The sequence below is a fragment of the Lagopus muta genome, chromosome 4 (assembly GCF_023343835.1).
Source record: "Lagopus muta isolate bLagMut1 chromosome 4, bLagMut1 primary, whole genome shotgun sequence".
Lineage (NCBI taxonomy): Eukaryota > Metazoa > Chordata > Aves > Galliformes > Phasianidae > Lagopus > Lagopus muta.
This window is the reverse complement of record NC_064436.1, coordinates 30,385,406-30,408,378: the sequence shown is the minus strand read 5'-3', so window position 1 is coordinate 30,408,378 and position 22,973 is coordinate 30,385,406. Positions and strand designations below refer to the sequence as shown.

Here is a 22,973-nt window from a genome sequence, read left to right as displayed (position 1 = left end):
GATCAGAGCAGAGTCAGAACAGTTACAAGATCAGAATGGAAAAGCACTTCCAATCGTTGGCTTCTTTCTACCCGCTAACGAGAGATACTTAACGAATTTCACTCAGTGGTTTGGATGAGTTGTACAGATCCGTTTGTGAAAGGACCCATGACTTTAATAACAAACAGTCAGTGCAAACCCGTAGTAAGCAGCGCGCGGTACTTTACAGAAAAGACAACAGTGAGGCTACAGGAAACCAACAGGTGTGTGAGTGACACAGGAACCTCCTGCATCTCTACGAGGGTTCTTTGCAGCCCACGCTCCTAAGGCCATTTGCAAGTGTTACCCGTCGTTTCTATAACGAATCAGGCCATTTTATTTTCACCGATAAAGTGGTTATGATCGTCTCTGAGTGTCAGTGTAGGTACAAGAGAGCGCAGGGCTGAAAAAAGCAGGATCTCGAGCAGTTTTAAAATGTAGTTTTGTAGTTGTAACTTAGCTGCTAAGAAAAGTCTCCTCCCCTGATGACAGTGCGGATTCTCTTCCATCTTTGAACATTACACTTGACACGACTGTTTTTCCACAGTGGACAACACTGGGTAGTGGTAGCTGGTATTAGGTAAGCTCTAATGATTTATTCTCCAAGCTCACATATTTAAGAAGATCTACTACTATGTCCTGATGAGCGGGGACCTTTCTTCTTCAGTGCTCTGAAAGAAAAAAGTTGCAACAAAGGAAAATTAAATGTGGCACATTAGAGCACTTCCGTGGTGGGGAAGCTAAATTTCTTAAACTCCAAAGAGGAAAGGAAAAAGCTCTTGGCTCCTACTTCTAAGTGCAGATTTACTAAAGGAACCCTCACTGTGCAGGCGAGGTGCTGGAGGGCGGATGGCAGCTTTGGCAGGTACCGGCACTGGGACGATGCAAAGAGATTTCCCTGTGCCTGTGCAGAGGCAGAAGGGGATCAGGGTGAGTGGAGGAAAAGGGCCAGGATGCACTGCACTCAGGGTGCTGCATTCTCCAGATGACACGGGCATTCAGCCTACTGACATCATGCCTGGACAACTGAGATTGCTCAGGCTCCCTGTAGTACCTTCCATGTGACAGAAGACCATAGTCACCCTGCATCACAAAGATAGCTCTGATTGGCAGAATCATTTTTACGTTTGTAGGAAAAGCAACAAAAGCAATATGAGAAAAAAGAGAAAACACAAAAAGTACGTGTCCCTCTGTCATTTTATTCACTGTGAAGAGATGTTCAGGAACAGCCAAGAGGGCTGGTATGGAAGCCATACATGTAGTGAAGGGCAGGAATGCTTGGGACAGGGCCCTCAGGCAATGGGATGGTTTTGATTTTCTACCCGAGTTTGCCTGTGACACAGCAGGCTCAAAAGCCCAAAGGAAAAAGGACCGGGCTCTCATGAAAAGGAACCTGAACTGTGGTCCTGAGAGCCCCTGGTGGTGCAATGCTTCCTGGGTACCCAGAGGCATACAAGACTGAAGCAAAAGAGCCAGAGATCAGCTCCTCGAAGCCACTGCTTGAGGAAGGGAGGTTGCACACTTCTCTGCCAAGCTGCTGCCACCGCCGCCGCATCCCCAGCTGGCACTGGGTCCCACAGGCTAGAAGTGCACACGCAGCACAGCTGTGCGCTCTGGGGGTTCTGTGTGCTTTCCTACATGGCTCTAAAGAGGTGCTTGGGTAGCGTCATACAAGCAACACCACACTAAGATCACAGCAGCTACAGGAAGAAAGCAGCCTACTAGAGTACCCAGTCTGTTCCTTCAACCAAAGAATCCAAAGTTTATCTCATCTGGACCCTTCTGTCTTAGGGTGAAATTTTGGCTTTCAACGTTGTTAAGTAATGGCCTTAATACCGTGACATTTTGAAACAGAATTTTTCATAAATAGGTGTACAAACTAGTATTATCTGGACAGAACTATTTGCATGCTGCTGTTTGTAAAATTCATCCATTCTTTAGTTATAAAATTGCATTATGATTCTGAAAAATAATCAACTGGCATAAGACAACTGTTTCTACTGAGAACACTGTCAGACTGCCTGTGACTATATCTGTTCATCAAACACAGTGGGCTTTTTGCACATTACCCTTCAGGGTCCTCTAGACAGGCTGATTTTTATTTTTTATACTACTACCAGCAAGGAAATTAGGCACAGAAAATGCTACCTGTCTTACCACAATTGTCTCTTATATTAGCTGCATTCCTTTGTTTTGGTGCTTTTATTCTGTGTCTATTAAAACATCCCTTCCCTAAAAAGGTCATTTTAAACAAAAACGACACATTAAAATGTTTCTGTGTAGACAATGAAGAAGTAAAATCAACTAGAAGAAAACCAAACACAGACAAACATACAGTAAACAAAGTCAAATTCAAGTGTTACTTACCTCTTCTCTTACTCCCTGAGACCTGCACACAAGCACACTAAAAACAATCCCAAAAACAATTCCTATTGCCATGATTACAAAAGGGATTCCAGTTACAACACTGGCTTCCAGCAGGACGTGCTTGAGTTTGTTAGCAGATGCTTCATCAATCAGAACGCTCTGGAGTAGAGATGAAGAGAGAGGAAAAAAAGAATATTTCCATTCTTCATATTAGGCCATTTTACTTTTGTGGGGGTAAGCTAACAACACTCCCACGACTCTGCACCTTTGCTTCCTTGCATAATGTACCTTCCCTCTGAGAATCCCCAGCTATTCCTCTGAGGCCAGAAGGCAAATCTGGTCTGCATTTCTAAAGGAAGTAGTGATTAAAATGCTCTGGTTAGGAATGCAATAGCACTGGCCTGGAATAATGACACATATCATCACAGGTACTCTCCTAGAGCGTTCCCTGAATCCAATGAATTCGGTGATCCAACACAGCACAGTCTGTACTACTACTGCATTTGCAGAAGTCCCCAGAAACTAAGATGAGATTCTGCACACATTCAGCCTCTTCACCCGAGCAGCCTTTTTCCTTACTGTCAATATCTTCACAATTAAAAAGACTACCCAACAAAGATTTTCCAGAACTAAACTTAATGCAGTGGTCAACAAGCAGCAGAATGATGTTAATAGGAAACAACTTCCTACTTATCACTACATAAAACAACAGGAAAAAATACATAATGTTTTCATGGCTAGCTCAAAGTCAGTACTTTTGCAAACATAAACATCTCACAATGCTGCAAAGAACTAATGAAATTATTTACCTCATTTATATACATCACTGGGAAAATTAGTGTTCGGATGTTACCTGTTTCACTGTGTTAAAAAAAAAAAGAAAAACAGCAATAAGAAATCATGCTTTTCCGTTCTTTCGACTTGAGGGTTCTGGAGACAGATTATAACAGAGCTGTGAACAAGGAAACTGTCCCTAAAAAAACACTGGGCTGTTGCTTTGTAACGTTGGTTTTCACTTTCCCACTGAACTAGGACAATGTCAGTCTCCAAGAAGCTAATTAATTTCTGGCTTGGGATATGGTGAGGAGAGAAAACAAGGGATCCATAAGAGACTTGTTAGTAACTAACTGAGTGACAGATATGTCAGTCAGCAGGAACGCTAAGCTAAGCCGAGGCTGAATGTTACTCATATTTGTAAAACACAGAAACAGTTGTCTGTCACATAACATTCACAAAGAAGAAAAAAAAGTGTACATGAAGTAACAGCCTACTCCTAAACTGTGTTAATGTAACAGCTCCTGGGCACCAGAAAATAAGGTGGTGTTAGTCTGAAAAAAGGTTGAGCATCCTAAGAGGACTGGACTGATTAAAACACTTATTTTTAGTTGTAATATATAGCAAAAGCATGCCAATAAGTAGCAGCTCAGAAGCGGAGAAGCAAAAACAGCTATTATATCTCACAGGCAACAATGAAATCAACAAGTCAGAAAGACACAACGTAAAGGTACTGGTATTTCTACACAACTTTATCTGCAGTTTTTGGACAAGTCCCTCAAACTAAGACAACTGGAAAACCCTGCAGAATCCATTTGGAACAAAGAAGCAGAGGAGCTATTTTACACACATGTACTCCCTTACGCAGGATTGCACTGACTACCTATGTCAATAGAGGTTTCTATCCTTTATCATACCGTTGTAGTCACAGGCAAGGTCTTTCTCTCTACCTGATCAAACAAGCCCTTCCTCATGAGTGGTGTTTTAAAATCCACCACCTGATCTTCTGCCTTGAAGGGGTCATGTCTTCTCATATGGTTTTCACATGACCGCTGCTGAGAAATGACAGCAGCTGCAGTATTTCTGCCTCCTAAAAGCAGTGAAGAGTAAGATGGCATTACTCACTGCAATCAGCAGCAAAGCCCCAAGTTTCTACCCTCCTTTTGCTGTGGCAGGTCCTTTCTGGAGAGGGTCAGTGTGATATACGGATGCCACTACAAGGATTGTGTGCAACCTGTCTCCAGCAACTTGCTTTTCTTGAGTCTTTACTCTGCAGAAAGAACTCCAATAGCCTCTTGGGCTGCGAGTGAGGAGGATACTGCCATCTGCAATTAAGATTTGACTGGCTTTCTCTCTTAAATGTTCTGTCTCCAACCAATATTCCATCTGAATACAGCAGACACATTAATTCTGAATATCAAATTAGATCTGAGATATTCACCCAGCAGCAGAGAACACTTACAAGAATTCAGGTAATTTTCTGACATGAACATTGATCTGCATCCGCTTGGCTGCTTGCAGGACAAGCCCTGTCAGCTGGGGAATAAAATAAAGAAGTGAATTTAAAATAATAATAATAATAATGAATGTGAACTAATAGGAATTAGGAGAATACAACCTAATAGTTGCACTGATATGGATTTGCCAGAGTGGTACATGACTCCCTTGGAGTTATTATTTATCCACATTCACCAAAGGAAGACATTCTTATATTTTATATGCCCAGACTTCAGTCTGCCTCCGAATTACACAGATGTGAAGAGGCCACAACAGAAATAAGTGTGCCATCATGGGATGCAAACCACACTTAAGCTACAGAGGAATCCCCCATCTTTCAGATCTAGATGTAGTTTTGGAAAAAGCTGACAACTAATGCTGCTTGTTCTGATCTCTGAATACGAGAGAAACCTTTCTTTTTGCAGATTTCAGTGAATAGGAGTGTATGGCCCCAGAGATGATAAGCACAAAACATTTCTCAGAGTATTGCCACCACAAATAAAGTTTCAATTGGAGGCGCAGAAGTATTTTCCCTGTTCAAGCAGTCAAATTTAGTCCGTGGTGGTGAGAAGGAGGCGGCACACAGCTCCTTTTACTCTCATACTTCAAAAGGGGAAGTAGGAGCTGGCTAACAGGAAGAGCCTGGCACCAAACCAGATGCCAAGAAACATGTGCACTAGACCTTCAGGCTTTGAAAGAACCTATGCAATTTCTTCCTGCTCATGCTAAACGTAACAGCTTGATGAGTCACACTGTTTCTTTCTGCAAACTAGGCAGGCCATGGTTTTCCCTCTCTCTTGATCTACCTTCAGATGTGGATCTAGAGAACAGCATAAAACTACAGATTATGAGTTGAAAGCTCCCTTCATTTCTGACATCTCATGGTGAGATTACCAAAAACTCTGCAAACTACCATGGAAGACATATTGACCATGGCTGTGTATCAATCTTTCTGTGGCTCCATGCTACCTAAGTTGAGTTCAACGTCCATTGAGTATATCTATCTGCTGTCTTAGTCTACACACCTAGCTTCAACTTGGGGAAAATACGGACAGGAAAAAACCCCAGTGGGTTGAAAGCAAAGTGAGGAGAAAAAGCCTCATCTACTTCTCAGAAGTGTTTTAACCCCTTCAATGCCAGTCTGATAGCATCACTAACTGCCAAGGTATGATAGGAAAAGCATTTTAATTCTTGGTACCCAGCAAAATTTATTCTATATAAGCAAATATAGATAGTTCCACATAAGCACAGCTTCATTGTGATTAATGGGGACTACGTTGATACACATCGTGCAAGAAAGTGACCTAAGTCTATGAGCTTGGATTCATCTGTATAACCCTCTAAAAAAGGCTGTACTTACAGGATTGATATCCACAAATGTCTCGTGGTATTCCTTTGTTGGGTGCATGCCCTCTATGTCACTTATAAACTTTTGCTCTGCTTGGTAAAAATGTGGAGCTGACAGAAATATGGGAGCACCTGGAATGTAAAAACACAGAAAACCACAATTGAAAAAAGAAAAGATTTGAAGAAGTCTTTGAAGACATCAAAATTCTTTGTAGTGGGCATTCACAGAACGACAAGTCCACTCTGGGGCTACAAAGTTTACACTCTGACTCCCTGTCCTCTGAACAATCCAAAATTTTCCATGTTCAGCATCAGCACAGCTTCACGTCTCAAGGCTGTATGCTTGTGTATTGCATTATTTGCATTCACCTAGGCACAAATGACACTACCTGCATAAGAGAAGACTATAAATACCCAAGCTGCTCTATGTGGATACTGGTTCTTTTGATTTCCCTGATTTAAATCACTGCTGGAGCTTATGGCATCTCACAGGAACATCCCCTCAGATCACGTCTTCACTACAGCAGTTTAACACCAACCAACCAACCACTTGTTGGTGACTGACTTCACTGAGTGTAGACGCATTTCTACAGGCCTCACCAAACTGTCCTCACATATTTCAGACAGAAAGGAGCAATACGCCCCCACTGAAGTCCCTCCAATCTATTTCCACTGCCTGGCAATATACCTTGCTTGCAGATGCTGACATTGAGGACACCAGCACCAGGGCAGTTTCCTGGTGGTACGCAGAATCCAGCGTTGTCTGGGTTAACGGTGGTGTTGGCAAACACCATAGGGGAGGGCACAAAGCGGTAGGTTGGGACACCTGCAACACTTCCTGAGCTGTCATACACCAGGTAGAGAGATCTGCAAGGAAGAAAAGGCACACCAAGATTTGTTAGTCTTCAGCACATGCTGATTACCTGCTGCAAATGTCTCTGTTGATGCCTGTGCATCTATTTAAGTTTATAGGAAGCTGAAAGTTTAGCCTAATCCCATTCCAACAATCTTCTGCATTCAGTGTAATATGTTTTTGATCTATACATGTGTATCTCATCACTCTGCTGCTGCACAAAATGGACAATACTGCACAAATTGTGCTGTTCCATGAACACTGATGCTTGCCTTCAGCATTTTGGGGGTTGATTCTGGTCCCTATGATGCTATTGTGCGTTGTGCAAAGCAGTGCTGGTACACGTTATTGAGGGGGAACACAGTGGGGCAAGGTCAGGGGAAGGCACAAATTTGGCAAGTCCTAGATTTATCATAATATACATCTGTACTGATTTAGATAAAGAATTTCGGATCATTTTTGTTGTCCATAGACAAGAAAACTCGGAAGGGAAGAGACCTGCAGGTGGAATGTCAGGAAACACCATGTTTTCCTGCATACTGTTGCATTTTAAGTAGCACTGTTTCAAGCCATGCATCTCTGAAGAAGGTAGTCTGTGTTCTCTAAAAAGCAGAGTCACAGGAAGATTTTCTAAGGAAAGAAGCTTCAGGCAAGGTTCATATAAATCCTGTTCCTCTCATTACAAGCCCCCCTAGGCAGTCCAGCCACTCTCCAGACACCTTTTTGATTTCCACTTTACCTTTCTTTAGAAACAACACATCTTTAACTTGATGCATATTGGGGTGCCTGTGGTTTAATTCTCTTGTCCATCATAGCACAAACAAATACTGAACACTGATACTGTTAAATAAAATGATGGACAGAAAAATATCAACCTAATATGAAACCTCAATAGGAATGGACACAAATGCTTTGCTGTGAAGTCCAATTCCCTTTTCTTACCTGCAGAAATCAGAAGAAAATATATAAATGTTCTCATCTTTGCTAATCAATGGATGAAAAGATGTCCCATCTGTTCCATTGATCATGTTACAAGTCTTTGTTGTCCACCAGTTCAATGACCTGAAGAAAATTAAGCAAAGAGAATAAAGTTTAAAAGGCCTTTAGTTGGTGGTCAGTCCAGGTTATGCTCTGACCAAAGGATTAACAGATCTGTATAGTGCTAAGTTCTATTTCCTCTGCTAACAAAAATAGGGTTTAAATTGCATTTATCTCATTATTAAACTGGTGGCAAACAAGTAAGAATCCATCTGCAAGAGTTTCTCCCATATATCTAATTGGTGGGAAATGTTTTATTTAATGGGAGAGAGTTGCTTTTTGTAGTTCTTTGGCTTCTGTGTAATGCTTGCTGCCCTCCAAATAAGTGTCAGGCACCCAGGCATGAGCTTTCTCAGCCCCAGCTCTGGGCACAGAGCAGCAAGGAATGGTGCTGCCTGGATACGCAGGATGTCTGTGCCACAGCCTGCTGCTTTGGTACTTCAGCCCCACAGGGCATGCAGGGTTGTCCCAGAGGAGAGAGTGGAGAAGGGGCCACCTCTGCCACAGGGCACACAGGGGCTCAGAAGTGAGTGTTCACAGCAGTCTGCTCTCTAAGGGCAGGGCTGTCTTTTCATAATTACATGACCCATGCTAAAATACTGGAGGCACAATTGAAGCTAGAGCTGCTAAGAAGTACCATCATCTCCAGAATAAAATAACCCTTTTTTTTTTTTGGTAAAAGAACATAAAGATGAACATTTTTGCTCATTAGAAGTATGAAAAGAGGCAAATTTTAACAGAGGCCTAATCACACTGAAAAACTTACTCTTTTCCTTTCCATTCCACAATTCTTGAGAAGTTAAGGTAGTTCATTTCTCCACTGAGGAAAACATATTCTCCATCATCAGTTCCATTCATCTGCAAACACATAGGTGAGTTTTTGTTATTCCACTCACCTTGTTAACACTTGGCCAGTAACTACATCAGAATGACAGGAGTCTGAGTTGTCATCACTTCAATTCCACTCTGGGATTGACTACTTTGAAGTGCATGCAAATCATCAAACTTCACCTTGTATATGAAATCAGGTGGCAGTAGCTGTGCTAAATTCTCACTCCTCCTCGGTAAAGGGGATCTAACATTAGGTTAGCTCTTCTTCCCCTTTGAAATTTGCCAATAGCAAAATAAACCCACAGAAAACAAATTGAGTACTGCAGATAATCTCTGAGAAACAAGCCCAATCTGACTTGCAGTCAGAGACACTGAGGAAGCCAGCAATGGCTATCGCTCAGAAATAACATACAGTCTCAACTAACTACTACTAAGGAAATCTTTCAGGAAATTTTCTTTCTTTCACAGTGCTGGTGCAAATAAGACCACATGAAAATGAGCACAGTCAACAGTAGAGGTGTTTATATCCACTCTTGGAAAACTCATGCATATATGACAAAGGGAGGAGATAAAACACTTGAAGTTGGATCACAGGTCAGAGCCTAGATACAACCAAACTGAAGAGGAAACTTCCTTTTGCTACCTCTGCAGCCTGTCTCTACAGCCTCAGTTTGCGAGCAGCCTGGCTGGCAATGACAGTCCCAACACTGTGGCACTGACATCACTCCCAGTTTAAAGTGTCAGGAAGTCCTGCACAGTAATTACCTTATTAAAGAAGCCAAACACCGGGTCGATTTCAGGATGCAAAACATGAATGGTTGACAGGAGTTTGTCTTTGTAGCCCCACAGTAATTCATGCACTGTGCGAACTGTGAACAGGGATTCTTGGTACAGGAGCAATAGCACCTCCGTGGCAAACTGAAGAGATGTTGCCCTGGTCCACTCCATTGCAGTCTACCAGGGGATTAGAATCAGGGATAAATGGTCAGATTTATTGTTGGATAAATAGTAACAGCTGGACACAGACAGACACATATCAGCACTGCACATGTTTCACTTGTATTTTCAGTTTTGTTACTTCCACTTGTGGCAAGTAACATGCAGGCTAACCGGTTCTTCAGCTATTCTTGACATGGAAGTGCTCCTACAGGTTCCCCCTCAGCCAGACACGGGCACACACCCAGGTTGGTTTCATGCCAACCTCTTCTGTAGTGTTCAGAGTGGATTTTAAGTGAAACTGGCAACACCACTTTCTAAACAGTGGGAACTGCTGGAGATGTGCTCTGGATTTCAGCCTGAGGAAGTCCTGGTTTACATTTTGAAAAACAGACTGTAAAGATAGGTAATCTCCAAAATAGAAACACCAAAAGTTATTTATTTCGTAGCTGGAAAAGTGATTTAATGATATGTATCTAAAATTAAAAAAAAAGAAAAAGGAAAGAATACTCCTTGGATGAACCAAACTGCAGCTCTTCTAGAACTACCTGTTACAGTATATCTCAGTCAAAAATCTGAACAAGAGAATATTAACACTCAAATGCCTGTGAAGAACTGTAAATACAGACTGTACTGTTGGCAACTTTCAGTAAGCTGCATTCTATCGAATACCACATAGAGTACATTTATGTATTCACCCATAAAATCAAAACAGACATTTTTAGAAATTCTAGGGAAAAATTAATAACGGACTTCAATTACAGGGTATAAATGAGCATAAGGAGTAAAGGCTTCGTTACACAACCAACAAGTATTTCTGTACTGTCTACTTTTCCTTGCAAGGTATAACTGCTTTGTATCTGCTTGTTCTTGAGCTGTCAGTACCTGTGTGAGATCAAAAAATAATGGTCTGCTTCTGTAGTCTGACCTAAAACAGAGCGTGAGTGCCTGTCTTAATTGTAATTGGTAGTACCTTCTCATTCACTGGCATCTGAAATCCCTCTTGTATAATTTTTTTTCCAGTTTGTGATGCAGACTTTGAGGTGATTTTTGAAATTTTGATTGAAAACAACAACAAAAACGCATTCAAATGTCAGAGTTCCTCCTATGTGTTTGATTTCAGTAACTCCCTAATTTTGTTTAGTCATGAAAAGCCAACAAGCCTGATTTTTGCTCATCTCCAAATTGTCGGCTCTCAGACAAGGAGTGAAAAACTGATGCTACAGAGGTGTTTGGTGAGGAAGGAATGTAACAAAAAAACCACAACAGTTCAAACCTAAAATGAATGCAGCATCTATCTTGATATAAACTGCCTCTCGAGTTCTTCAATCATCTTTATCTACCACAAAAGGGAGAGGCAGTATGGAGCAACAAGCTGGTAGGTATAACACGAGTTACACCGACTCCCAAGCAGAAATGGAGGAGAACTCACCACTGCAGGAACATTAATTGTTCTAATCAGATCCACTTCAGGGTCTCCAACTGACTTCTGAGGTTCAAATACATACGTCTTTGGATTCAGAGCAGATACTTTGGTGCCGTTGTCCAAAAACTGAACATGCACTCTTGGCCTGTATTCTCTGAAAAACAAGAGTTTGCTCTGTAAGCAAGTTAAACGTGTACAATTAATGCTAACTGCAATCAACTTGTGGCTATTGTACTGCTCTAAGAAAGTAAGCTGCTCATAGCCTCAGAGGTGCTTCTGGTGCTGTCTAAGCACTCAGAAAAGCAACATAAAACTTAAGATTGCTGACAAACAAGTCCAATTGGAAGAAACATCAAATGCTACCTGGTCTAGTAAGGTCTAGTAAGGAAGTCAGATCTTAACTACCATGAAGCGCATGTCATAACCATAATTTAGTCCATGAACAACAGCATTTTGCAAGCAAGAAACACAGTTCTATAGAACCGGCTGGCTTAGGTTCAAAATGAGATACATATCTATCTTCAGCAAATGAGAAAGCAGAAGTGGCAGGTTGTCTTCTCATGACATTATCCTTCTGGCATATGTTTAAATGGACTGTACTGCATGAGCATACATTCGTGTAAGAGCTTGTTCATTTTTACAATGCTTTGCTTCCTGAGTAAATTCTAAATCCAAAGATGCAAAGGTGAATTATCCTGCAAGACTCTGTTACAATGTTTTTCATTCACTGCAGATCATAACTCCACTCCTGGCTGCACTAGATCTTTAATGCAGCTTAATGACAGGCTGTATTATTTGATTTTGTCTTTCTAATTTAAATCAAACTGGAAAGGTCTACAAAAATCAACCATCTCTCAACATTCCTACAAAAACAGTGTCATCCACCACTTCTCAGCATCCCTACCACCTATGAACATTTTGGTCTGGGTACTTTCTAGTTTGATTTGGCAAAAGCCTCTTCTACATTAATCTACTCTATAGCCTAACGCTTGAACAGAAGGGGTGGGAATGAACAGCTGTGAAATGTCTTATCTAAACCAGGCTAGAGGTAACCTGAGAAGCCCTTCCAGCTCTAAAAAGTCTACAGGGGAAAATAATACTCCCTCTGACTAGGGACACAGGTAGGAGTGCAATGGATGTTAAAGACAACAATCTGTTCATGTGTGCACGAGCAGAAAATATTCAGCTGATCTTCGGGACTTAGCAAGCTTGGGCAGACAAGCAGCTTCCATTTAGAATGAATTCTTTTATTTATTGTAAATCCAACTTACAGGATGTAAAAAGACAAGCGTGGCTGCATTTTTGTTTGAGAATCTACTTCTGCACTAATTGGGTTTACAATCTATGTTGGTCAAAACCATGAACTGTTTCAAACTTAACCACCTAGGATGAGACTATTTAGCCATCTCCTCCTCCTCTCTGCTGCTCCAGACATTTTCCCCTGCCTGCTGGGGGTGGTTCACTTCCAGCCTTTCTACCTACTACCCAATTTGATAAAACAACTGAGCCATGCACGTCTTTTTAGAGTAGTTTAGACGTTCTGCCACATGCTAAACCTAAATGGCTCTTGATTACTTTGCTACACTGGGCCTGTGAGACCTAGCATTTACTCTCTGGCTCTAGCATGCAGTATGCCTGCAACACCTCTTCCCAATCCTGCTCCTCCATCGTACCTCCTCCTTCCCCACCCACCGCCAACAGTCAGGTTCAGTTAACAACAGCAGTTAAGCAAGGATTAAAGAAAGAATCTACTGGGAAAGAGCACTTCGGTTTTTAACTTTCCTGTTTCTTCCATCCGATGGAGCACAGTACAGTTGAATTTTGTTTAGACATGACAAAATTGGGCAAACCAAAGACACCAGAAGCTGGAATGTACAGCCTGCCTCCCTTGGACAGCAATGAACAAGGCAGGAATCACCTGCCCCAACCTGCTCCCAGACAGCCTGCGGCGTGTGCTGCATGGGAAAGCTCTGCCAACAAGCCACAAGTCAGTAGCTCTCTATTTTTTTCTCCAGTTCTACCAGTTTATCTAATAGAGGTATTCTGCCAAAGTAGCATAACTACTTTGCCAAGTCTTAACAAGCACAGTAATGAAAAGGAGGAAATGGGAAAAGGGAGGAAGTAACGCAAAGCTGAGCTGTGGGAGGAAAGGAACAGAAGGGGAAGGCATATTGCAGAGAATTAGGCAGCCTGAGAGAAAAATGTCTGGATCAATGTGTGACAGTGACATTGGCAACAAGAAATTTACATTTCTGTCTTAGTTCTCATACCTCCCTCAGTTCAAAGGCCATCATGTCTACTGCCACAGGACTGCTCCTGGTGTACATTACTGTGTGCAGAGGAGCAATATGAAACTGTAAGGGAAAACTTACTTGTAAAGCGGACTGAAATCTCTCCAGGTCCAGAAGAGTCAGACTGCTCAGTGTGGAGCCATATCATGCAGAAGGAGAGGCCAGGAGGATGGATAAGCTCCAACACTGCACATGGCCTTACTGAATCCTGCTGTCTGTAAAAACTGTAGATGTATCTGAATCTAAGCAGGTGAGGGCTGGCTGAGGGAAATCCCTGTAGTTCCATTCTGTAACTGGTTTTCTGCCCACATTTTTACTGATATGAATTGTGCAATTCCAGCTAGGAACTAAGTTCTGAGTGAACACATGAATCACATCTTTACGCAATGCTCCTCTTGGAATACATCTCAGTCAATCAGTATCTTCCTCTCACAGTACAGTAGGCCATGATGCAGAGGGCTCCCTTTGCATCCAGCTGCTGAGGAACAGCAGTGCAAAAGCAAAATCTTGCACAAAATCTGAGAAGATGCTGGCTGAATCTGAAACTGCTTGCAGGTTGTTGATGTGTCAGCCTATCAGGTGTACTATCCAGGTAGTGATGAATGAATCTATTCTCTGCTGAATAGTTTTTCAAGCATTTGTTAACAGCTAGGTTTCATCCTAGAATGGGATCCCAAACATTCTGAATCCCACTTTTTTGCCTCCTTACACACACAAGGTTTAGTGAAATATAAACACAGAAAGATGGTCCTACCGGTAGGTATATGGCCCTTTTTCCTCTACAAGAGGAGTAGCACCTTGAAGCACTTCTAGTGGATTTGTCACATTAAAAAAGTAAAACTGCATGTAGACTGGTGGAGGAGGATCTTCCCAAGCTTCAAAGGTTTCTGTGCCATTTTTTAATACTGTACCCTGAAATAAGAGAAAGACAAATAAGCCATTAGTGGTAGATGCTGAATGATAGTCATAGGAAAGGGAGAAATTCTATGCCATCAGAAAAAAGACAGACATTAAGATTGGAGATCCCAGCTCTACAGATACTTTGCGCTTTGCTTTGAAGCACATCACCAAATCAGACACATACAACTAATACAACTATACTTGCAGCCCAGGAGCATACTTTGTTGGAATTATTGATTTGCTTCTTCCTACAGACAGTTCTGCCTGACGTTTTTCAGAATGAAGACTTATCGGCTACTGCACAATGATCCTCTTGCACTCCCTGTACGAGCAAAAACATAACCTGGTGTAAAACAGCACAAAACAAGGTATTACAGAAAAAAAGAAGTGGAACTCAATAGTGTGAGGCCAAGAAGTCATAAACAAGATATCTCAGGAGGAAAAAGGCCAGAAAAGAAGTTCATCTTCCTTGTGTTTATGATTTATTTGCCTAAGAATGTCAGATTCCAGTACAGCTGTGACACTCTGTCTCCAAAGCAATTGGGCTTTGTTTCTCATTGGCCAGGGAGAAAAAGCTGCAAATGACAGAAATTTAAGCAGAGGCTGAGATTCACACCTTTCTGAGGACTCTGAATAGGGCAAATGTTCTTTGCCCTCTGCCTTTAATTACAGCAATGAGAAGGTGTGCATCTCCAGACTACTTGTGTATTTTGTACTCAGCAAAACATGGGCCTACAAAATAAGAGCTACAAATAATTATTTTATTACAGAAGCTCTTACATAGTGAATCAGTAATTCCTATATCCATGTGTCAGAAGAAATGGCACAGCTGTAGCTGTATGCAGCTGCCTTAAGAATATATAACATAGGTCTCAATCCCATATTTTCTTACCATTCCATTTGACATAAAATTCACCACAACTATAAAAGCACCACTAAGAACACCACAAAAATCAGGGCTTTTCCTATATTTTAACACTGCTGCGCCAAAGCTGCAGTAAAGAAAAACATGGAATTGCAGAATGGAATTTACGAGAATATGTGAAACAAAACTCTATCTTTGAAAAGCTTATCACCAGTAGGCGAAAGAAGGAGGGGAAATAATTTGCAATTAAATGGGTCTCATCAACACTTGCTCTTTTTATTCTTCTGAGAAAACAAGTCAAATATTGTTAAGCACAAATTCAAAAGCAAGGCAGACTGGACAGCTGCCATTTCTTGGTTAACATCTATGAGGTCTTAACTTTTATCAGCCACAGTGCCTCAGGATTCTTTCTTGGTTTTCCCACTAAAGGAGCTGTTTTCTCAGCATGCAGCTTTTAATTTTGTATGATTGGATAAAGAGAAGACTGTTTAAAAAACCAAAAAAACAAAAAACCACACATTCGCGGGAGCTTGGAATGGCAGCAGTATTCCTGAATAGCAAAGTAAGCCCATCCAGCCAATAGTATTCTGCAGATGCAGACTGCTTTCCTCTGAGGATTTCACACCACATTTTCTACAAATGCCACAAATAATGCAAGCCATGTTTCAGGTGTTTTGTGCATTTCTTCTTCCTCACATCCACTGTTTCCTACACAATCCAATGCTCTTGATCTGCTGTTCTGCAATTTATGCCAACGCAGCTCAGGCCTATATTCAGACTGAGCCTTCCCGAAGTTAGTTTGTAGGATCAGAAATAGAAAATCTCATTAAATCAGGCATATTGTTTCCATGACACTGCCAGAAAGGGCTGGGAATGACACAGCATTGTATTTAATGAATCCAGAAATGACCGCTATATTTTTTCTCCATATGCACAGTCGGTTATTTGAGAGGCAGTGGTGCAGTACCCTACTGATGTCAGTTCCCTTTCTAAGTCGTACACAGCTCACATTTCCCACGTGCATGAAATACAATTGAGTACAAATGTGGCACCAATATTTGTATCAGACTACTCACACCCATCTTGACCTTAACTCTGGGAATGAGTACTATTCCCCAAGAACTAGTAAGCATTATCAGAGCACCTATTTACCACTCAAACTGCTCTCACATGAGGCAACTAAAATGAGAGATTGCTCAGTCTAAATGGTCAACTTTTTAAAAAAGTGAACCCCAGTCATATTAATTCCAGTTTCATGTTCCTGAGATTTTGAATTTTAAGTGATCCCCTGGGAGATGAAGTACAGAGCAAAAGGGCAGTGAAACACTGTCATACTGCGATTTATTTGCTGGATCTGCGTAACACTGCTTGGATCTCCCACAGAAATGACACGGACTAATTTTAGCTCCGCACAGTGACAGCAGCAGTGTAAACCCAGATTCACAAACTTCTGAGCAGGACTTAGATATATTCCCATAAAATTCTCAAATAACAAAATACAGTGTGCTCTTTTCTTCTGTTTTTCACCAAATGTTACCAGGAATATTTGCATCTGCCACACGATACTACATCGCCCAGTGCTAAGAGAAAGCTTATGAGCTCATATTTGAACAAAACGTATGTCCATGCCGCCAGCCGAGTTTAGTTCTGCTGACTGATTCACAGCAGAGGAGCCTCTGACATTACATGTGTGGGATCATTTTTTTGACAGAGGTTGTGGTCACTACTAGGACAGGCAGGCTGCAAAATACTAGATTACATGACTGCTCTTTAATCTAAAGATATGTAAAAGATACAGCCTCACCTGCAGTTATTGTTGCTGTACTGTCAGAGATTCAGTCCTTCCCTCCTGATACATGCAGAAGTACAAAGTATTCAGAACCCTCAGATCAGACTCCAGTCCTGCAGGCAGTAGCCCAGGAAGGCCTGAGACTCTGAGATGCTGTCTCACAGAGACGTATGATGCACCTTCTGCAAGACCAGCACCTAAAAGCAGTTCACTACATGATCTTGTGTCCTCACATAGCTGTGCTGCACAGCTTCTTGTTTCTCAGTGGAGTCCATATTAATTTCAAACAACAAAAACATCTGTCCCACTGGCTTTATTTACTGTGACAGTCCATTTGCTGGTGTTTCCTTGCCTTAGCCTCAGATCACAAAGAGGAAATATAAAATGAGCTTTTCCTCCAAAATGTAATTTTTACTGCTGGTGATAGTAGAGTTTTTTTCCTGAAACTGCAAAATGATCTAATTCCAGGACGATACATCCATCTATGACAGAACTGAATCACAACTTCTTAAGGGAAGCAATAGGGTAAACCTTCAGGCCAACAGAAGCAGATTTCTCTGACCCTGTGTTTTCAGAACTGTCTGTTCAAAAGGAGCAACTCAACTCCAGACTAAGCAGTGCTGAGAGTATTTCACATTAAGCAAAAGCTTACAGTGATCAATATGTAAAATAAGTCAAGCGATAAAATATCTTCCCTGACCCTCTGGGTCTTACATACTCCTAATAATTCAGCTCTAGAGACTGCTGGCAACAAAAGCCCATTGAAATTTAAAGGGGTTATAAGACTAAGCATTTTCTAAAATTATCAGCATAAGATATGTGGCATAAACAGAACACTTGAGTAAAGACACAAGGACTGATTGTCCAAGTTTTGCATTAGGTACACAGCTCAAGGGTTGTCATGTTCATAAACTGCACAATTAAGGCAGTAAAATCCACAATCATGCAACAAATATATATGATAAGACAAACATTGCTTGCAGCTAGGCAAGCCTTTATCCTGTGGGCAGCTATTTTACCCTCTTTTATTGCAGTTTTTTTCCCATGATTTGATCAGTTTCAGGTGCTACCCCAACAACTCACAGTGCTGGACTAGATGGACATCTGATCTGGCACAGCATTCTAGTTCACACACACAAAAAAACAACACTAAGACTGACAATGAGAAAATAAATTTGAATGCTTTCTGAGAAAGGTGTTCCCACTGTCCTCGTTTTTACAGAATTGCCTGCTGACTGTCCAGGGAATATGAAGTCTGATGTCCTGCTGATTCCCCTGTCCTTCCCATACTTCCACTGTCTCCAGGAGTCCAGGAGGACTTCATGCTCCCTGTCATTGGCTGGAAAGGATGTGGCATACAAATTCCCTACTGCAAGCCAACTTATCATCGTTGCTCTATGGATTGCGAGTTTGGATACACATGGGCTTCAGAAGGTCCAAAATGCAGCCTTCCAATTAAGCTTACTTCACTGCTTCACTTACTTCACTGCAGTGCTGTTGCAGGACTGCTAGAAAACCCTCAATGGAGTATGGACTACCTGTGGAAGACAACCTCCTTCCCCTTCTGCAATTCTTCCAAAGGCAGGTGGGTGTGGATGGTAAAGAGGGGCCAGCATGAAGCACACGAGCACTGAGATGGCATTTCACATCCATCGCCCTGGACTTCAGAGCAGTGATAGAATTCAAAAAGCTCTTGTCTTGCCGCATTTCAGAGGCAAATTGAGATTTATGTATTTGTACAAGATTTTCTAAGCTGTAGACATGGTTACACAAGAGACAGTAACCTGCTAGGCCACACACAAACAAGAAAAACATGTGGAATAAAGAACACGTGGAAAGAAGCAGAATCAGCAGAGTGATGAGGAAACACAATGATTAGGGCTGAAAGCTGTTCTTCCACAGTTTGAATGCTTGGCTCTTGCAGATGGCCAGCAGGGTGCCACCGGCTTGTGTGGGGAGCAGGATGCTTGATCCTGTGCAACCCAGATACACTGGCATGAGCTGCGGAGTACTAAGTAGGAAAAGACTGAACTCTAGGAACTGTTTCCTGCATTACCCAAAGCTCTGGCAAGTGACTATCAATTTACTGTTATATAATCAACCACTAAGGGTAAGGAGCATGCAGCTAAGAGGTAATACGCATAAGGAGGATCACAACTAATTCCTGACAGTCCTACGCTATCCCACCAAACCTTTTTTTCTTTCTTCACCCCCCTGCACTTGTGTTAAGTCCATGAAATATTTGAAACTACAACTTCTGCTGTGATGCAGAGGATGACAGAATGGCTTGGTTTGCACAAAACTTTGCATACATTAACATTCACATCAGTTCATTTCTGCCTTTCAGAATGCCTATGAGCTGACGATGGAACGACTGCAGAATGACCCAGGCTACACTCCACTTCACTGCCACGAGGAGCTCCTGAAGAGCAGCTGACACACTGACAGCCCACACCTCAGCTCACCCTATGGTGGCCTCCTGTTGGCTACACCCCAGACTCAACAGAAACACCTGGAACTTGTTTTAAGCTGACTGCACTCATGAAATCAAATTAATTTAAGATACTGTAGCTTCTCAGTGAGGAAATGCCCACTATCAGTGCCTTGAGGAAAACAACAGCACGTGGGTTAGGACAGCAGACTTCTGTCACCAACCAGACAATAGCACTGGTCACATCATGCGGTAGTGCTCTTGGTTTCTCTGAGTAATACAGGCCATTACATTCTTCAGACTAGGAAGATTAGTTAATTTACATGCTTCACACACACTTTAAGGGAAGACAGCTACTGAGGAGTGCTTTTCATGATACGTAGGGGAGTTTCTAACACTAATGCAGTTGACCACGACAGAAATCCAAATGGCCAGCATTTGGATTTATGACCAACATGACCATAAGGAAGGAACAAAAACTGAGGAGGACCTCTGTAGTCCTGAGGATGCCAAGACAGGTGTCCCCAGACCACAGCATGCAGCCCGTCTGCTCCAGAGGCTGCAATAAATAGAGCAGCAGGGAAAAAGCTGCCAGAAATATATGATGGAGATGGGCAAAGGTAGAGGCAGGAGGAGTGCTTCAGGTGCTCCCTGCTGCCCCGTTGTGTGTTGCAGCATCTCCCCCCCCCTCGCCAGATCACAGCAGATGTCTCACAGCCTGTAAAACTGTCTCAGAGCGCTTATTTTTACTCATATTGTCTGATTTCATGCAGCCCAACCCGAGCCCCGCCCCTGCCATAAAGGACCAGGCGTTTCGTCGCTGAGAGGTGCATGGTCCTCACCCGACCGCGCTTGGGCACCAAGGAACTGTACGGTGCCACTCCGCCATCCCCGTCCTCCCTCCCTCTGCTGCCCAGGGTTATTTTGAGAGGGAATAAACCCATCGGGAGGGACTGCAGCCGAGCTCTCACCTGCTTCACCTGCAGGTCCACCACCGTCTGAAAGACATGCGCCACCAACAAGGAGACGCTGGCGATGAGCAGCGTCAGAGCCAGGACCCCCACGGTGACGAGACACAGCGACCTCATGGCTGCCGCCGATGAGACACAGCACCGGCGTCAGCACGGCCGCCGCCAGGCTCCGGGCACGGCGCAAGGGGCGGGCGGCCGCCTCGCCACGCCCGCCGCGGGGCCGGGAGCTGCGGCAGCGGAGCCACCCGCCCCGCCGGGCACCGAGGGAGGGAGGGAGAGTCCCGGTGGCGGGGGCAGCTCCGCCGCGGGCGGGGGCAGCCTGTGTGTTTCGGCGGAGCGTTGCGCGGCCTGGTTGTTGGTTCGTGCTGAAATCTTCCTGCCTGCTGTGGGCGCCTCCTGGTGCAGCAGTCACGTGTCAAGGGTTTGCTGTGAAACAAGTGGAAGAATAATTATTCTTTAGAGGAAAACTTGTAGGGAACAGAAACAGCCTCTAGAGCGAATAAAGCTTCGTAGGGATCAGATTCTACCATAATTCAGTGCAATGCAGCTTCCAGTAGTGCAGTTAAGATGCATAAGAAATAAGGTGATGTATCCACTTCTCCTTTAAAAGGCAGCGGGCGCTCCTGCTCTAGCTTCCCACCCAAAATCACTTCCTGGAGCACTGCAGGAGGAGGGAGAGGAGCACGCAGCTGTGGCTTTCCCAGAAATGGACACTGTGCTATCTGCCTTCCATCACAGCCTCTGTATTTCACAAAAGGAAGGGAAGTCCCAGGGATGCAGGACTTCTGCCTGTCCCATAGCCACAGCCATGCTGTTAGCAACACTCGCACTTAATTAAGTCTTGAATTGGCTCCCGCTCCTCCAGCATTTTCCAGTCATGGGGCAGCTGGCCATAGTCGTCTGGATTCAAGTAACGCCTTCCCTTAGGGAGAGCAAGTAAACTATCAGATAGATTCCCTGTTAAAATTGCTGGGGACAATGTTACAATGTACTTTTTTCTCTCATGAAAGGTTATGAGGTCAACTTTCATTAATTACTTGGGGAACCAGAACTCGTGTGGTTCCTCTTATGCAGTAAACAAAACCCACTGTTCTGCTAACAACTTTTAATTTGGATTCCCATACCTAAGTGGTGACTTCACTCAGTTTCATCCTCTTCTCTCCAAAAACAAAGCAACAAAATAAATACTAGAACCCTTTTTTTGAAGACTAGTTGAACTATAGCAATAGAATTCTCCCCTTGAAAAATCTTCCATAGGAATTTCCTTATGGAACCATAAACTCTCCCTTACCCCATAAAATACTGTCTTTGGTGGGGACTGGCTGTCATGACGACTTCTACAAGTGGGTATCTCCTCCCAGAATGCATTAAACATTTTCCATGGCTTCTTGAATCAGTGTAAAGGAGCCCTTGTTCTTGCCTCACCTGAAGTAGTGCAACTGCTTTGTGCCTTATGTTTTGTCTTGAGGATATCCTGATGCATGTACTCCAGTGTAAGTCAACTGGTCCACTGTCTCCAAATCAGAGGTTCAGAAGAAAAAAAAAACACCACCAAGATAAATAAACAAGAGAAAACTTCTCTAGTGAAACAAAGCCATTTTTACCATCTCTACATGTCACAGCCATGAAGCTTTTTTATTAACAAAGACCATGCTGTTTTTATACCAATACTGAAACCACAGAAAGTCAAAAAGAAGGTGAGAACATTTAACAGATTGTAGAGACCACATCTGAGTTATCATATACAAGATGCATGATTATTTTTTTAATGTAAATTTGCTTTGCCATTGAGACAGATGAAAGATTTTTTTGCAAGCCCAGAGACCCCAGACCTTGTGGATTAAGCACTGATTCCTGCAGAATTTTGCTTTTAGCTTAATTCAATGCTGCAATTTTTGTTTTGCCAGAAACCTACCTGTGGAATGTACAAAATGACACTACTTGTTCATACAGATTTTCTAGATACTCTATGTGGATTATTTTCTTTCTTTCTTTCTTTCTTTCTTTCTTTGGCAAACTATTTTACCTTTAGAAATCAGCAACTGCTTACTAGCAATGATATATTTAAAGCACTCCCATGAACAGTGACTCCACCTCTGAAGTGCAGCATGGGAATGCAGTGGGCGCGCTGCTGGCTCAAGGCACAATACCGTATCATAATTACAAATCCCTGAGACAACAGAGGTGTATCTTCCCATGCCAAAGTCCCGAGGAAATGGGAAGAAGAAAGGGCAGATAAGGCCCACATTTGGAAATGTTTTTAAACGTTCTTACCCCACAAAATTGTCATGTCCTTATTCTTTTTCCTCTTACACATTCTATTATTCCTCTATCTCCTCACTCCTTTCATATTTTTTTTTACTATTTAATCTGCCATTCTCAAGAATCTTTCCCACTTAAAATGACAGTGATTACAGAAGCTCAATCTAATAACTTTGCTTATGTGCTCCACCGTTCTCTTACCTGCACTGTAAACTCTTGTGACAAATTTTTGCTTTTTCTGTTCTTGTATAGAACTTACTACAACTAGGATTCCAGCTGTGGTATGCCTCTGGCACTAACCATATAAATAAGGGTAAAATGACAGGCAGACCTGTTCTGCAAAATACAGCAGGTGCCACTTCACATGTTGAAGCCTC

General features: G+C 42.6%; 1 protein-coding gene across 2 annotated transcripts; it reads right to left on the bottom strand.

The window, feature by feature from the left end:
• Positions 1-115: 115 nt before the first annotated feature.
• On the bottom strand, positions 116-20,546 carry SCARB2 (scavenger receptor class B member 2). Of its 2 annotated transcripts, none has more exons than XM_048940932.1 (12): positions 20,335-20,543; positions 14,133-14,290; positions 11,094-11,241; positions 9,491-9,679; positions 8,661-8,752; positions 7,799-7,918; positions 6,692-6,870; positions 6,017-6,135; positions 4,622-4,695; positions 3,195-3,246; positions 2,386-2,544; positions 116-689 (listed from the first exon to the last, which is right to left on the bottom strand). In XM_048940932.1, the coding sequence occupies exons 1-12, from the start codon at positions 20,449-20,451 to the stop codon at positions 651-653; spliced, it is 1,446 nt and encodes a 481-aa protein (XP_048796889.1). In that variant the 5' UTR covers positions 20,452-20,543; the 3' UTR covers positions 116-650. The 2 variants fall into 2 exon arrangements, with proteins under 2 accessions (XP_048796889.1, XP_048796890.1); XM_048940933.1 differs by lacking the exon at positions 116-689 and adding an exon at positions 765-2,250 and having other exon boundaries at positions 20,335-20,546.
• Between the last annotated feature and the right edge of the window lie 2,427 nt (positions 20,547-22,973).

Bases quoted from the DNA above. Each gene is read 5' to 3' on its own strand.
- SCARB2 (XM_048940932.1), bottom strand. From the start codon at position 20,451: ATGAGGTCGCTGTGTCTCGTCACCGTGGGGGTCCTGGCTCTGACGCTG. The intron at 6,871-7,798 runs GTAAGAAAAGGG...TCTTCCTTGCAG, and splicing joins TTTTCTTCTGATTTCTGCAG to ATCTCTCTACCTGGTGTATG. The intron at 4,696-6,016 runs GTAAGTACAGCC...TTTATTCCCCAG, and splicing joins CATTTGTGGATATCAATCCT to CTGACAGGGCTTGTCCTGCA.